At 42.5% G+C, this 16,769-nt stretch overlaps 1 protein-coding gene across 1 annotated transcript; it reads left to right on the top strand.

The window, feature by feature from the left end:
* The first annotated feature begins 1,381 nt into the window (after positions 1-1,381).
* LOC112643323 (zinc finger protein 345-like) lies at positions 1,382-15,751 on the top strand. Its single transcript, XM_025421235.3, has 3 exons — positions 1,382-1,686; positions 4,257-4,383; positions 10,859-15,751. Exons 1-3 carry the CDS (start codon positions 1,654-1,656, stop codon positions 13,174-13,176), a joined length of 2,478 nt encoding a protein of 825 aa, XP_025277020.2. The 5' UTR covers positions 1,382-1,653; the 3' UTR covers positions 13,177-15,751.
* The last annotated feature ends 1,018 nt before the right edge of the window (positions 15,752-16,769 follow it).

Consider the following 16,769-nt stretch of genomic DNA (forward strand, 5'->3'; position numbering starts at 1 on the left):
CTCACCAAATAAAGTGGACATCCAAAAAGATACAGTTAGGGGACATACTTGATACAATTATAAAAAGGCTACAAGCACACCTACCTAGTTGGCTCAGTCAGTGGAGCATGTGACTTTTGACCTTATGGTTGTGGGTTCCAGCCCTACCTTGGGTGTAGAGATTACTTAAAAATAAAATTGGGGGATCCCTGGGTGGCGCAGCGGTTTGGCGCCTGCCTTTGGCCCAGGGCGCGATCCTGGAGACCCGGGATCGAATCCCACGTCGGGCTCCCGGTGCATGGAGCCTGCTTCTCCCTCTGCCTGTGTCTCTGCCTCATTCTCTCTCTCTCTCTGTGACTATCACAAATAAATAAAAATTTAAAAAAAATAAAAAATTAAAAAAAAATAAAATAAAATTGGGATCCCTGGGTGGCTCAGCGGTTTAGCACCTGCCTTTGGCCCAGGGCATGATCCTGGAATCCCAGGATCGAGTCCCACATCGGGCTTCCTGCATGGGGCCTGCTTTTCCCTCTGCCCGTGTCCCTGCCTCTCTCTCTCTCTCTCTCTCTCTCTCTCTGTGTGTCTCTCATGAATAAATAAAATCTTTTTTAAAATAAAATATATTTTTTTAATCCCTAGCCGACTCCAGGATGAGAGTGAGCCCCAGTCAGGACTGGATCTCAGGACCCTGAGATCATTACCTAAGCCAACACAATAGCAGGGGATGTCAACCAACTGCCCTACCCAGGTGCCCCTAAAAATAAAATCTTTTTTTTTTTTAAAGGCTACACAGTATAAATTAGCTTTTTACAAAATTTAGAGGATTTATTATAGAGCTTCTAATTTTGCTTCCACTTGTCAAAATCACTGAAGACGTAGGTAGTGGACTTTTTTGTGGGAACCAGAAATAAATCCTGTTTGCCCACCAGCGTGAGGGCAGCAGCCTAACATGCCTTTTCTTCCTCTTCTGTTATGGGCCTGGGTTAAGTCTTTTTTTTTTCCTTCCTAACAAACACAATACAAAACTGAGTAATGCTTCAGGCTATATACATTTGAAGAACAATACTAGAACGTTTCCAGCCACGGGTGAACTCTTAAAGTCTGAACGTCTGAACGATTCTACGGAATGAGATGTAGGTAGAGGATTTCGGAGCATCTTAAATATTTTTATCCTCTGGGAGCAGGCTGAACTCTATAGAGTCGAAAAACGTCTCCAAGCCTTGTTTAACAACCAGCAAAATCCCTCCTTGCTTTGACGCAGGAGTACCACTAGCATTCTCAGGCTGCCTCCTGGAACATCTGGTAGAACGCCCTTTGCAAGTACTACAACTCCCAGAAGACTCTGCGATGGGAGGCCGCAGTCATGAGCCAATGAGGGACCAATATGAGGGATTTCCGAGCGTGCGCACTAATTCGGGGCGGGACTTCTGGCTTATCGTCATCCTGGTCTGCTTCTCGTTGATTCTTTCACTCGGTCAGAGGTTCTGGAGCTCCGGGTTTGGATTGTGGTAACGGGACCAGAGAAAGGGCGGGAGGAGGCGCTGTCCCCGCCTCACATCTTTGGGTCCACAGCTCGGCGACGCCGCCCGGGCTGCTCCGCACGTGGGCTCGGACAGGGATCTCCAGCCCCGGTGTCCGCCGTACCTCCTCCCCCCCCCACCGGCCCCGAGTCCAATGGCGGCAGCCGCGCCCAGGGCTCCAGCGCAGGTAAACGCTCGTCCCCGGGGCCCTCCCCACCTGGACCCTCAAGGCCGGAGCGCGGGACGCCTACTCGCGTCCCTGCGGCCCAGGCCCGGGTGCCCTGGACAGGCAGGCGCCGGTGGGCGGGGTCCTCGTGTGTGAGCGCCGGCGCGTTGGCGTGCGGGAGCCGCCTGCGGTGGAGGGGCTGGCTGAGGCAGAGGTTGGGAGGGGGTGCTAAGGCGGGAGGACTCTGCAGTCGGGGAACAGGGAGTGTGAGGCGGGGTCACCCCGGGCCTGGCGGCCCGAGGTGTGGTACTTTTTTCCGAGGACCCTGGAGAGTTGTGAAGAGAAGAGGGACACAGTTTGGGTGAGGCTGTAAACAGCTTTCCAAAAGCTGCTAAAGAGAGAGAACGGATTGGAATGGGCGTGATGAAGACAAGCAGGCCCTGGGAGTGGAGTCTTGTCCAAGGTCGCAGATCTGGTAGGAGGAAAACCGAGGCACAGAGGTTAGTCCATTAGCAGGTCAGCTGGTTGCCTTCCTCTTCCTACAGTTTCTGGAGGCTGAAAAGGCACTTATGGCACCTACACAAGGAGGGAGAGGGTTTCCCAGTCCTTCGCTTGCTCTGAGACCACCCGCATGATGTATTAGATTGTGGTAGCCTGAAACTTTCAAGTATTTTCCTAGCAATTGGGTCTGGGACCTTCGAGATATCCCGAGTTCAGGGTCCTGAATGCAGGCCAAGGGTTAATGGAGGTGTTCCCGGTTTGTCAGCCGATGTAAACAGGTGTAAAATGTTATCCCAGGAACAGATACCTGTTTGTAAATACTTGGTGTGCCTGAGTTAGAAATAGTATAGCAGGTCTTCATTCTTTCTATTAAGAACAAAGAGAAGGAGATCAAGAATCAGGCCTGTAATGTGGGTGCCTGAGAATCTGAGCATCTGTTAGGGAAGTCATAAACTTAGGAGGAAAGAGTTGGTGATACCCAGGTTTAACAGGCTCCATGTGGCTGCACAGTGGAGAACGGATTATGGGGTTAAAGAAGGAGACAGGGATCCCAGGAGGAGACAATTGCTATAATCCAGGCGAGTACTGATGGATGGAAGTGGTGGTTGTGGAGGTGGAAGGAGTTGGACTTCTGTCCATTTTTTAAGAAGGGCCAAGTAGACTTTTGGATGTTGTAGATGAGGGAGAGAGAGGAGTCAGGGAGGATCTCTGGGCTTTTTGGTCCTAGCAGCTGAAGGTATGGAATGTCCATCAACTGGGATGGGAAGTTGGTGGTAGGTTATTTTCATTGGGAATATCTTAAAGTTTTTGGCTCTGTTCAGAGTCTGAGACATTTCAAAGAACTGAGTAAAAGCATCAAATGGGCCATTGAACATACAGGTCGGGAATCGGGGGAGAGGTCCAGGTTGGAGATGTCCAAGAATAATGGTTATAGTGTGGAGGAGGGTGGAGATTTGGATTACATATAGGAGGGATTATGCAGGTTCTGGTGTCATGGTGGCAATGCTATTAGTGAGTTAGAAAGAAGAGGGTGCATGTCAAGAGAGAAATTTGATAGTGGGAACAGTGTGGGAGAGGATGATCTGGCAGGCGGCCAAGACTTCCCTGGGATGAGTGGACGAGAGATGGCTATGGAGGCAGAGTAGAAATTGAATCAAGATGATGCTGCGTCCAGACCTGCTGTTTATTCACTACTGTTCAGGTTCACCAGAGTTTTGTGGTGAACTTTTATGGCGTCTGTGGTGTTCTAGTATTGCTGGTGGATAAGGTGTGGGGAAATTTGTTCATTTGTGAGGGTCTCTGTGCCTAGCATGGAGACCAATGGGGTTTTGATATGCTTTTAATGAAGGTTACATGAAGGAAGGAGGGTAATTGCTGCTGAGGGGACAGCAAGAGCAGCACAGAGGTCACAGGTATCTAAAATTTACTTGTGGTTCTGTGTGACTGATATAGAAATAGAAACAAAGATCACAGGTAGATGGGCAGGCCTTCAAAGCAGCCCTTAGGCCTTTCTTTGTCAGTGGGATCTATCGAAGGATAGGGGCTATATTAGATCTTGTTTGAAGTTTTCAGGCACCCTGGATGCAGTGTGCCCAGTGCATGGGTGAGTCCAGGGTCATGCCTGTGGTGTGGGGTATGGAGAAGGCAGAGCAGTGAGAGTGCATTTGAGGGATCCAAAGATGTGAGATAGGTTTGGCCTACTGAATGATGTGTACATTGACAGTAAGTATGAGCTGAAGACCCTAGAGCCCTAGTATTGGGGACCTCAGGGTGAAGCATGAGCCCACATGGCTGTATCTTGCATGTATAATCTGTGAGATGTAGGGAAATTGGTTTGTAGAAGGGACGGAGCCCTCCAGGCCAGGCCCAGAGCTTACATGGCATTTCTCTGCCTCCTTGCCTATTGTTGCTGAGGGCTATGTACAGTGGTGAATTAGATCATGAAGAGAGAAGAGGCATCAGTGGTGATAGGGCCTGGTACCTCCTCTGGGGTAGGGAGTTCCAGAGGATACATGTGGAATAGATGTATGGGAGATGGATTATGCGTTCTCAGAGAGAGAATGTTCATGGTTTTGTCCCATTCTTGACAGGGTGGCATGACCTTTGAGGATGTTGCTGTGTATTTCTCCCAGGAGGAGTGGGATCTCCTTGATGAGGCTCAGAGACTCCTGTACCACGATGTAATGCTGGAGAACTTTGTACTTATATCCTCACTAGGTAAGACCCTCCCTTTCTCCAGTGATGTAAACGAAGTTTCACATTTCCCCAGACCCTTCTTTTCTCAGGGGTGCTCTGTTCTTTTCAGTATGTAGACCATAGATACTGCTTCCTTCAGCAGTTTCTTGGATAGATGCTGTCCTTTGTAGGGTTGTGTTTTTTGCTCTGCCCTCTTCTCTCCCCAACACTGTCTGTACTGAACCCTCACAGGAAGAATTTGAGTTCAGTAGTCTTGGAGTGAGACTAGTGGATGGCATCTTGTTTATCCCCTCCCTGGCCAGGTTATTTCTCTAGGTCTTTTGTGTCCCTGGTTTTGTTTCCTTTTTTTTTATCTGACATTTCATTGTGTTTCCCTGTGCTGGGAATTATCATGGTCATTACCTATCTGGGCCATGGACTGTCTTTTAAGACTATTCTGTACTGTTCTATTTATGGTGTTTAGATTTCTTTTTTTTTTTTTTCCAGCTCTATAAAGGTATAATTGACAAATAATATTGTATATATTTAAAGTATACAGTGTTATGACCTGATATCATATACATTATAAAATAAGTATTACAATGAACTTAAACATATCCATCACTTTACATAATTTACCTTTTGTGTATGTGTAAGAACACTTGCTATTCTCTTAGCAAATTTAAGTATACAACATAGCATTATTATTAACTATAATCATCATGCTGTACATTAGATTCACAGAGCTTAATCATCTTGTAACTGACCAGTATCTCCAGCCCCTGGCATTCCACTCTTTGCTTCTAGGTGTTGAACTTTTTTTTTTTAATTCCACATATAAGTAATAACATATAGTATTTGTCTTTTCCTGACTTATTTCACTTTGCATTATGTTCTCCAAGTTTATCCATGTTATCATAAATGCATGATTTCCTTTTTTATGGCTGAACCATACTCCATTGTGTATATATACCAGGCTTTGTCTGTTCATCCATAGAAAGATACTTAGATTGTTTCCATACCTTGGCTATTGTGAATAATGCTGCAATTAACACAGGAGTGCAAATATCTGATTTCAGTTCCTTTGGACATGTACAGAGAAGTGGGATTGTTGAACCATATGATCCACTTTTAATTTTTTTTAAGATTTTTTACATTATTTTTAAGTAATCTCTATACCCAGTGTGGGGCTCAAACTCAAAATCCAGAGATCAAAAGTCACATGGTCTTCCAGCTAAGCCAGCCAGGCACCCCTATTTTTATTTCTTAAAGATCTTCCGTTCTTTACCAATGCCTGTACCAATTTATCTTACCGACTTTATATAAGGATTTCCTTTTTTTCACATTCCTCACCAACACTTGTTATATCTTGCTTTTTGATAATAGCCATCCTAATAGGCGTGAGGCATATTGTTATTTAGATTTGCATTTTTCTTATATTAGTGGTGTTGAGCATCTTTTCATGTACCTGTTGGCCATTTGTGTATCTTTGAATAAAGGTTTTTTGAGGTCCTTTGCCCATTTTTGTTTTTAGTTTTTTATTTTATTTAAGACTTTATTCATTCATTCATGAAAGACACAGAGAGAGAGAGGTAGAGGGAGAAGCAGGCTCCATGCAGGAAGCCCGATGTGGGACTCGGTCCCGGAACCCCAGGATCACACCCTGAGCTGAAGGCAGACGCTCAACCGCTGAGCCACGCAGGAGTCCCAACACTAGGATTTATTAAGCTGTGTCTTAGTAGAGGCTCTGGGTCTTGCCCATGGTGCTCTTAATGTATAAAGCCCAAATGTTCTGCCAATTCTTCTTGAGCGTTGACTTCAGAAAAGTGGCAGCTAAGTGGATGTTGTACACAAGCTCATATCTTCATATGGCCATTACCACTGCCAGACAAGGACCTTCTTCATCTAGAATTTTTTTTTTTTTTTTTTTTCATCTAGAATTTGATTGTGGATTTAACTTCATCCACATTGGCCACCGTGTTCCCATTGTGAGTTAGCAAGGAAGGGAACTTGTTAGCCTTATTTAGGCCTCAGCCCAGGATTTGTGGGATCTGCTTGATCAGAGATTCTGAAGGCAAAAATGCATCATATTTCTAGGCCAGCTTCTTGGCTAATCTTTTATTCTTTTTTTTAAATTTTTTATTTATTTATGATAGGCACACAGTGAGAGAGAGAGAGGCAGAGACACAGGCAGAGGGAGAAGCAGGCTCCATGCACCGGGAGCCTCACGTGGGATTCGATCGCGGATCTCCAGGATCGCGCCCTGGGCCAAAGGCAGGCGCTAAACCGCTGCGCCACCCAGGGATCCCTAATCTTTTATTCTTGTTAAGCTTCTTCAGTGCCTCAGTGTCTGTGTGGGGAATATCGACAGCCTTGGCTTCATCACAGTGCTCTGGTCCCCCAAAATACATATGGAAATCTTGGTGGTGGAGTGAATGTAAGCCTAGAATGTCCACATTTACCAATAGGTAGTCTAGCTTCTCAAGTTAGCTGGGCTTGGCCAAGTTTTCCCTACACCTTCCCTCTTATTTTAAGAGCCAAAGTGGGGATCTCCTTTTTTCTTTTTCCATGTAGATACCCAGTTTTTCCATCACCATTTATTTATTTTATTATTGTTTTTTAAGATTTTATTTCTTCATGAGAAACAAAGAGGCAGAGACGTAGGCAGAGGGAGAAGCAGGCTTCCCGTGGGGAGCCTGATGCGGGATTCGATCCCAGGACCCTGGGACCACAACCAGAGATGAAGGCAGATGCCCAACCACTGGGCCATCCAGGTGTCCTGAGTATTTTACTCTTTTTGATACTACTTTAAGTGGGATTGTTTTCTCAATTTGTTTTCGGAGAGCTTTATTTTAGTGTATATAAATGCAGCTTAGTTTTGTATATTGATTTTTTTTTTTTTTTATCCTGCAACTATACTGAATTCATTTATTCTAACAGTGTTTTGGTAGATTCTTTAGTTTTCTATATGTAAGATTATGTCACTGGAAAAAGACAGTTTTACTTCTTCCATTCTGATTTGGATACCTTTATCTCTTTTTCTTCTTCTTCTTTTTTTTTTTTTTTTTTCTTTTTCTTCTTTTTTTAAAAAAAATATTTGAGAGGGGGAGCAAGAGTACAAGTGAGGATGAGCAGGGGTAAAGGGGGGTAGAGGGTGAAGCAGATTTTCCACTGAGCAGGGAGCTGGACATGAGGCTTAGTCCTAGGACCCTGGAATCATGACACGAGCAGAAGGTAGATACTTAACTAAGCCCACCCAGGTGCCTTTCTTTTTCTTAATTACTCAGGGCTAGGACTTTCAGTATTATGTTGAATAAAAGTGAAGAGAGTGGGCACCTTGTCTTGTTCTGATGCTGGGGGTGGGGAGGTTTGGGAGGGATATCTTAGCTTTTGATAATAGAATATGATGCTAGCTGTGGGCGTGTCAGGTATGTTGAGGTTCTTTGCTTATTTGGTGGCTCAGTCTGTTAAGCATTTGTCTCTGGCTCGGTTCATGATTCCAGGATCCTGGGATCTAGTCCCATATTGAGCTCCCTGCTCCATGGGGAGCCTGCTTCTTCCTCTGTCTCTGCCTCTCTCTCTCTCTCTCTTTCCTATTTCAAATGATCTCTTTATTTGGCATCCCATCTCTCTTTCTCTCATGAATAAATAAAATATTAAATATGTATCTGATTTGTTGATGATTTTCATTATAAAAGGATATTGAATTTTGCCAGGTGCTTTTTCTACATTTGTTGATATGGTTATATGATTTTTACCCTTTAAACCATTATTTACTTAAGGTGGTGTATCTTGTTTTGATTTGCACATGTCGATCTCTCCTTGGATCTCAGGGATAAGTCCTGATTATTGTAGTATATATTGTGTAATGTGCTTTTGGATTTGGTTTGCAAGAGTTTTGCATTTATGTTCATCAGAGATATTAGCCTGATTTTCTTCTTTTGTGTTGTCTTAAAATGGCTTTGATATCAGGCCTTATAAAATGAGTTTAGAAGTGTTCCCTCTTCAGTTTTGTTGTTGTTGTTGTTGTTGTTGTTGTTGTTGTTGTTGTTGTTGTTGTTGCTTTTTGAGACCTTTAAGAAGGATGGTGGGGAACCTGGGCGGGTCAGTTGGTTGAGCATATGACTGTTGATTGCAACTCCGGTCATGATCTCAGGGTCATGAGATTGAGTTTGGCGTCAGGCTCCATGCTCAGTGGAGAGTCTGCCTGATATTCTCTGTTGCCCTCTCCCTCTGTCCCTCTTCCTGCTCATGCTTTCTTTCTCTCTCTAAAATAAATAGATATTTAGGATCCCTGGGTGGCTCAGTGGTTTAGCACCTGCCTTCAGCTTAGGGCGTGATCCTGGAGTCCCGGGATCGAGTCCTACATCATGCTCCCTGCATGTGTCTCTGCCCCTCTCTCTCACTCTCGCTGTGTGTGTCTCTTATGAATAAATAAATAAAATCTTTAAAAAAATAAAATAAATAGATCTTTTTTTTTTAAAGGATGAAAAAAAATAAAAAATAAAAAAATAAAAAGGATGGTGTTAATTCTTTAAATACGTAGTAGAATTCTCCATGGTTCTGTTTGTTTGGTCCTGGGCTTTTCTTTGTTAGGAGATTTCTCCTACCAGTTACGAATCTATTCACGTTTTCTATTTCTTCATTATTTAGTATTGGCATGTTGTATGTTTCTTTCTTTTGAGAGGGAGGTGGAGGTTTGGCAGGTTGTATGTTTCTGTGAATTTATCCATTTCTTTTAGGTTATCCAATTTGTTGGCATGTAATTCTTCATTGTGGTCTCTTGATTGTATTCCTGCAGTATCAATTGTGATGTTTCCTCTTTTCCTCTTTCATTTCTGATTTTGAGTCTTTTCGCTTTTATTCTTAGTCTAACTAAAGGTTGTCAATTTGTTTATATTCTCCAAAACCCAACTCTTAGTTTCATGGGTCTTTTCTATTGTTTTTTGTTGTTGTTGTTGTTGTTGTTTGTTTGTTTTTAAGATTTATTCATGAGAGAGAGAGAGAGAGACATAGGTTGAGGGAGTCAGACTCCTCACAGGTAGCCTGATGCAGGACTTGATCCCAGGACCCCAGGATCATGACCTGTACCAAAGGGAGATGCTCAACCACTGAGCCACCTAGGTGCTTCTTCTATTGTTTGTCTAGTGTCTATTTCATTTATTTCTGCTCTGGTGTTTGTTATTTTCTTCTTTTTGCTTTGACCTTAGTTTGTTTGTTTTTTTTCTCATACATTGAGATATTAAGTTGTTTTGAGATTTTTCTTTTTTCTTAATGTAGACGTTTATTACTGTAAGCTTCCCTCTTATAACTGATTTTCTTGCCTCTTATAAATTTTCATGTGTTGTGTTTCTATTTTTCTATTTTCATTTGTCTTCATATATTTTTTAATTTCTTCTTTGACCTGTTGTTCAGAATGTTGTTTAAATTCCACATGTTTGTGATATTTTCCAGCCTTCCTTTTGTTAATGACTTCTAGTTTCATATCTTGTAGTTGGAAAAGAAACTTGATATAATTTTAGTCTTCTTAAATGTTAAAAATTTTTTCATGACCTAACAGGTAAGAGTCTAGAGAATCTTCTATGTGTAATTGAAAAGAATGTATATTCTGCTACAGCTGAAAGGCATCTGTTTTATGTCTATTAGATGCCTTTGGTATTAAGTGCAGTTCAAATCCAACATTTCCTTACTGATTTTTTGTCTGAATCATCTGTCTATTGTTGCTACTGGGTTGTTGAAGTCCTCTACTGTTACTGCATTGCTGTCTATTTCTGAATTCCGATCTGTTAGTATTTGCTTAATAGGTGCTTGGATTTTTGGTACATATACTTATTATATCCTCTTGATGAATTTACTTCTTTATCATTCTGAAATGACCTTTTTTGTCTCTTGTGATAGTTTTTGACTTTTTTTATTTTAAATATTTCTTATTATTTTTAAGATTTTATTTATTTATTCATGAGAGGCAGAGACAGAGGGAGAAGCAGACTCCATGCAGGGAGCCCGATGTGGGACTCAATTCTGGGACCACGGGATCATGCCCTGAGCTGAAGGCAGATGCTCAACCACTGAGCCACCCAGGCGTCCCAGTTTTTTACTTTAAAGTATACTTTTTTTTTTTTTTTTTAAGTCTGCTTTGACATAAGAATAGTTACTGTGGGGATCCCTGGGTGGCGCAGCGGTTTAGCACCTGCCTTTAGCCTAGGGCGCGATCCTGGAGACCCGGGATCAAATCCCACGTCGGGCTCCCGGTGCATGGAGCCTGCTTCTCCCTCTGCCTATGTCTCTGCCTCTCTCTCTCTCTCTCTCTGTGACTATCATAAATAAATAAATAAAAATTATTATTATTTTTTTTTAAATAAAAATTATTTAAAAAAACAAATAAAAAGAATAGTTACTGTGTTTGTTTTTGGTTTCCTTTTTTTTATTTTTTTGGTTTTCATTTATATATTCATAATTGGGTTGCCCTCTTCCAGTAAAGTCAATGTGTTCTTCACAAGTGTTTCTTTGTATTTAGGTTGCTGCTGTGGAGTAGAGGATGCAGAGGCAATCTTTGAACAAAGCATTTCTGTAGGTGTGTCACAGCCTTGGACTCAGAAGGAACCTCGGTCTCCCCAGAAGACCTACCCCTGTGAGATGTGTAGTTCAGTCTTGAGAAATATTTTCCACTTGGTTGGGCACCAGGGAAAACAAAAGAGTCAGAAAATTTTCAAATATGGGACATGTGTGAAACAAATTTATTCCAGTGCAGACCTTCAGCAGCATGAGAAGCAGCAGGTGGGAGAAAAACCCTTTGTAAGCAGTGTGGACAGGGCATCATTTGTGAAGAGCAGCAATTTCCATGATTCAGGAAAGTCCTTCACCTGTGAGGTAGTTGAAGAGGACCTCTTGGCCCCCTCAGAACATCTCGAACACCAGTCCACTCATACTGGGGAGAATAAAATCACTGAGTCTGGGGTGTCTTCTCAAAGCTTAAAACATCATAACACCTGGGAAGAATGCAGGAAACCCTTTGGTCCCAAACACACACTTGGTCAGGACGAGGGTGTCCACACTGGAAGACAGTGTTTTGTGTGCCCTGAATGTGGAAAAACATTCAGGTACAAGTCCTCACTTATAATTCATCAGAGGGTCCACAATGGTGATAGGCTTCATGTGTGTAGTGACTGTGGAAAATCCTTTAGGGGAAGCTCAACCCTTAGTCAACATCGAAGAATTCATACTGGGCCAAGGCAGTACAAATGCAGCAAATGTGGGAAATCCTTTAGCCAAAAATTTGTCCTCATTTATCCTCAGAGAAATCACACTGAAGAAAATTGTTACGTGTGCCGTATATGTGCTCAGTCTTTTAGCCAGAACTCCATCCTTATTCGACAACGTACAATTCACACTGGAGAAGTGAGTTATGAGTGTACTGAATGTGAGAAATCTTTTAGACGAAAATCTGATCTTATTGAACATTGGAGAGTACATACAGGAGAAAGGCCTTATGAGTGTAGTGAATGTGGAAAATCTTTTACTTCTAGCTCTGCACTCCGTTATCATCAGAGAATTCACACTGGAGAAAAACCTTATAAGTGTAGTGAATGTGGGAAGTCTTTTACGTCTAGTTCTGGCCTCCGTTATCATCAAAGAATTCATACAGGAGAGAGACCATATGAGTGTAATGATTGTGGGAAATCTTTTACCCAAATAAATCACCTCATCATACACCGAAGAGTTCATACTGGAGAAAGGCCTTATGAATGTAGTGAATGTGGAAAATCTTTTAGCCACAAATCTTACCTCTCTCAACACCAGAGAGTTCACACCGGAGAAAGGCCCTATGAATGTAGTGAATGTGGAAAATCTTTTACCTCTGGCTCTGCCCTCTGTTATCATCAGAGAGTTCACACTGGAGAAAAACCTTATGAGTGTAGTGAATGTGGGAAATCTTTTACCAATGGACCAATACTTATTCGACACCGTAGAGTTCACACAGGAGAAAGACCTTATGAGTGCAGTGAATGTGGGAAATCCTTTACCCAAAGAAATCACCTCAATATACACCAGAGAGTTCACACAGGAGAAAGGCCTTATGAGTGCAATGAATGTGGAAAATCATTTACATCTGGCTCTGCCCTCCGTTATCATCAGAAGGTTCACATTGGAGAAAGGCCTTACGAGTGCAGAGAATGTGAGAAGTCTTTTACTTCTACCTCTGCCCTCCGTTGTCATCAGAGAGTTCACACAGGAGAAAGGCCTTTTGACTGCAGTGAATGTGGGAAATCTTTTAGGGATAGTTCCCAGTTGAATCAACACCAGAGAGTTCACACTGGAGAAAAGCCTTATGAGTGTAGTGATTGTGGGAGATCATTTAGTCAAAATTCATACCTCTCTAAACACCGGAGAGTTCACACTGGAGAAAGGCCTTATGAGTGCAGTGAATGTGGGAAATCTTTTACTTCTGTCTCTGCCCTTGGTTATCATCAGAGAGTTCACACTGGAGAAAGGCCTTACGAGTGTAGTGAATGTGGGAAATCTTTTACCAATAGCTCTATACTGATTCGACATCGCAGAGTTCACACAGGAGAAAGGCCTCATGAGTGCAGTGAATGTGGAAAATCCTTTACCCAAAGAATTCATCTCATTATTCACCGGAGAGTTCACACAGGAGAAAGGCCTTTTGAATGCAATGAGTGTGGGAAATCTTTTACCTCTCGTTCCACCCTACATTATCATCAAAGAGTTCACACAGGAGAGAGGCCTTATGACTGCAGTGAATGTGGGAAATCTTTTAGTCGAAAATCTAATCTTTCTCAGCATCGGAGAGTTCACACTGGAGAAAGGCCTTAGATGCATAGGAATGGAGTTTCCTTCTTCAGAGTAATGATACCAGAGGAAACTCTGTGAGGCACCATTTGTCTGAATTCAATCTACTACATCCAAATGCCAATAGTAAGGAGATTTCCCTTAAGTTTCAGTTATGTGGGAAGCATTGTGGCTATGTTGCATTTTCTAAACTGCCTAGGGCTCTTTCCAGATTTACATTACTGCCAGTCTTTGGCCAAAGCAATGTACTTCTACCATTTGGCATGTCTCCACAACATGCATCAGTCATCACCCCATTGTGCTCAGGGAAGATGACCTCTGCTTTCATTTGTTGAAGGAAATTAGGAGTAACCTGAGTCCTTAGGGGGACCCACATTTCCTTTTTTCTGACTAACTGGCATGGACCTGACCCATACTGTCCTAGAGAACCACCATATTGTCCTAGGACCACCGTTTGCAGGGACATGGTCTCCAGAGATATGTGTGATTAATTTTCCAGCTTCCAAGTCACTAACTCAAAAACTGCTAGCCCCTATTGGTTTGGTTTGTATAGTAACAAGTCCTTATTGTTTAAGTCCTCTTTAATTTTGGGTGTTCTCTTTACCATGTATGTGGTTTATTAAACATTTTGAGGTCTACAAGAATGCAGGAGTAAACAACTTTCATTGGGGAGGAGGGTCTCAAACTTTCGTATCTCAAGGTGTCAATATGGTGGCAGAAATTAGCTTACCAGTTTTTGCTAAATTTGTATTCCCTGTGGCTTCCTAGGGAAAACTGCAGGGTTTTCTGGTCCTGATTTGAGACCGGATGCAATGAGTTTTGGGAGTCTCCGAGGTCACCCCCAGGAGATCAGGTGTGAGAACCTCAGTTCCTTCTAGGAGCAGCATGAAAGTTTTTCCCTTGTTCACAGAGGATATCATAGAGGACGCCAGCACTGTTGAGGGGAACTTCTTCCCCAGGTCCTGCAAAGAGCCATTTGCCCTGATGTCCGCATTTCTGTAGGTGATGGTCACTGGTTGTAAGGCCATAAGGGTCAGGGGGAAACCAGAACTACTGCAGAAACACTGGCTTAATAGTGGAGGGGACTACAGCCAATTATATGGAATGTGCCTCTTCTAAAAGTGCACACAGAAATACTTCTGCAGTGAGGACTGCAGAGCTGGTGTGTGCACAAATCTGTGGACCTCCAGGTATATCTATTTTGTGTAGCTTATGTCATCATTGGAAAGAATTGAAAGGTATTTTGGATTCCTGTAGCCTAGTGATGTTCACCTCAAGACCATTGCTGCACAGGGAGGAAAACAGATCGAGAAAGCAGGGATCTGTAGTCCAGGGATGCGGCTTTCGTGACCCAGTCAGCAGTCTTTTTGGCTGTAGTGGAAAGTCTTTAATTGCTATATTTTCTTTCACTGAGCAAAACTGGCCTCCACAATGCAAAAATGTGTGGTGAATGTAGGGTTGCAAAACCTATTTTCCAAAAAGAGTTGGACAGATTTTTAATCTTGAATCATTTTTTAAAGCTTTATTAAAGTATAATTTACATGTAATAAATTGTACATATTGGAAATGTAGTCTTCAGTAAGTTTTGACCTACTGATGACCCTGAAACATCATAGTCATGATAGTGAGCATATGTGTCATTGCATATTTACCTCATGTTCTTAGTAATTTCTCTACCTGTCTCCCCAGTCCTCTGAGTCACCATTGACTTACTTTCCATTGTAATAGAAAACTCTTATTTTCTATGATTTATATAATAGGAGTCTGAACTATTTCCTTCCTGTTTTTATGTTGCATAAATAATTGTAGAATCATCAGTGATATATAAGTAGCTTGTTTTGTGTTTGGTGGTTTGTGGTTTTTGTTTTGTTTTTTTGCTGAGAAATATTCTTGTTTTTGAGTATAACACTATTAGTTTACCCATTAATTTGTTAATGGACATTTGGGTATTTCTAATTTTTGCCTATGGAAAATAAAGATACAAACATTTGTGTGTAATTATTTATATGGACATGTGTTTCACTTAATCTTTTGTCAATAACTCAGTGGAAAGTCTGAGTCATAGAGTAGATCAGTGTTTAACTTAAATTAGTAAATTGTGATCTAAACGATTATACCTTTTTGCATTCTCACCAGCAGTGTATGAGAGTTGCATTTCCTGCATATCCTAGTGAGTGGTTTAGTTTGATCAGTTGTTCTTAATTTTGACCCTTTTTATAAATGTGTAGTGCTGTCTTAGTGTTTGAACTGCATTTCTGTAAGGAGTCACCGTGACTATTTCAGATGTGCATTTGCTATCTATATTTTTGCTAAAATGTCTGTTCATATTTTCTGCCTATTCTATGAATTGTGAGTATTCTTTTACAAAAGAATGTGAAACAAAGATATGTTGGAATTTCACTCATTTTGTGACTTTTTTAACTTTTTGGAGTCCTTTTTAATACTGGAAGTGTATGTTCTCATTGTTTTCAGTTTTTTTATGCTATGTATAACGTAATGGACATATATATACTTTTAATTTTAATCTGCATTATTGACATTTTTGCTTTTAAAGTCCAGACATTTAAAAATACAATAAACCGTTGCTTTGTAGTGTTCACCCATTTTCCTGGTCTATTATGGAGGTTAGTGGGTTGGTTAGCAGGACTCTGGGGGCACCAGATAGACTCAAGATGGAGAAAGTGTTTTCGGAGTCCCAAACCCCAACAGAGACAGAAATAAAATGCTGATCAGGATCTTCAAGCCCTGGGTCCAGGCACCCTGGGCTTGAATACCAGATCCCCAGGACACACGGGCAAACTACCCACCCTCTGTGGGCCTCAGGTTCCGCCTGTGTAAAACGCATGTAAGGGGTAGTGTTTGGAGGTCAAGAGCTGAGGTACCCCTTCGCTGTGCAATGGCTGCACCTGTGGCCTCTCTAGGCCTGAGCAGCTTCAGTCTCTGCAGTGACGTGCCTAGGCCAAGCAATCTATTTCCCCAGTGCCCCAAAGGCCTTCTACCCCTGAGTATTTGAGAAAGAAATGGTGCTTCTTCAAACCTGCTGACCCACCCGTTGGGGAGGCCAGGGCTTCTCCACCAGGGAATCGGGGCAACTTGCTATTGTTCCCTAAGTCTTAGCTCCCTGACTGATGCCGAGGTGATGATGGTGCTTACACTGGCCCCCGTGAAGGTTACAAGGACTTGCACTCAGCACTTACTGGTGTCAGGACTCGAGGGTATGTGTTGTGAGCATCTTCTCTCATTCTCACAGCAACCTGAGAAGGTGGGAATAGGAATGATTATTTATTGTATTTCTAGGGAAGTCCAGGGTCAGAAAGATGAAGTTGGCTCCCCAAGGCCATACAAGAGACAGGCAATAGATTCCAGTAACCAGACTCAAACCTGAATGATTGGCTCCAGACCTGGGTGTTTAATCCTGTTAGCACAGCTCATGAAGCCCTCAGCCCAGGGAAGATGAAGGGCAAGGACCAAGGAGGCACTGCTGCTGTTGTTCTCTGTGGAATTACCATCATGAGCATATTCCCCACTTGCCCTCTGCCCACACAGTCCTTATGGGGAAGCCATGTTCATCTGCAGTGGCCTCCCCTGGGGGAGGGCTGTTCTCTTGGCCACAGCAT

Source organism: Canis lupus, chromosome 1 (assembly GCF_003254725.2).
Source record: "Canis lupus dingo isolate Sandy chromosome 1, ASM325472v2, whole genome shotgun sequence".
NCBI lineage: Eukaryota > Metazoa > Chordata > Mammalia > Carnivora > Canidae > Canis > Canis lupus.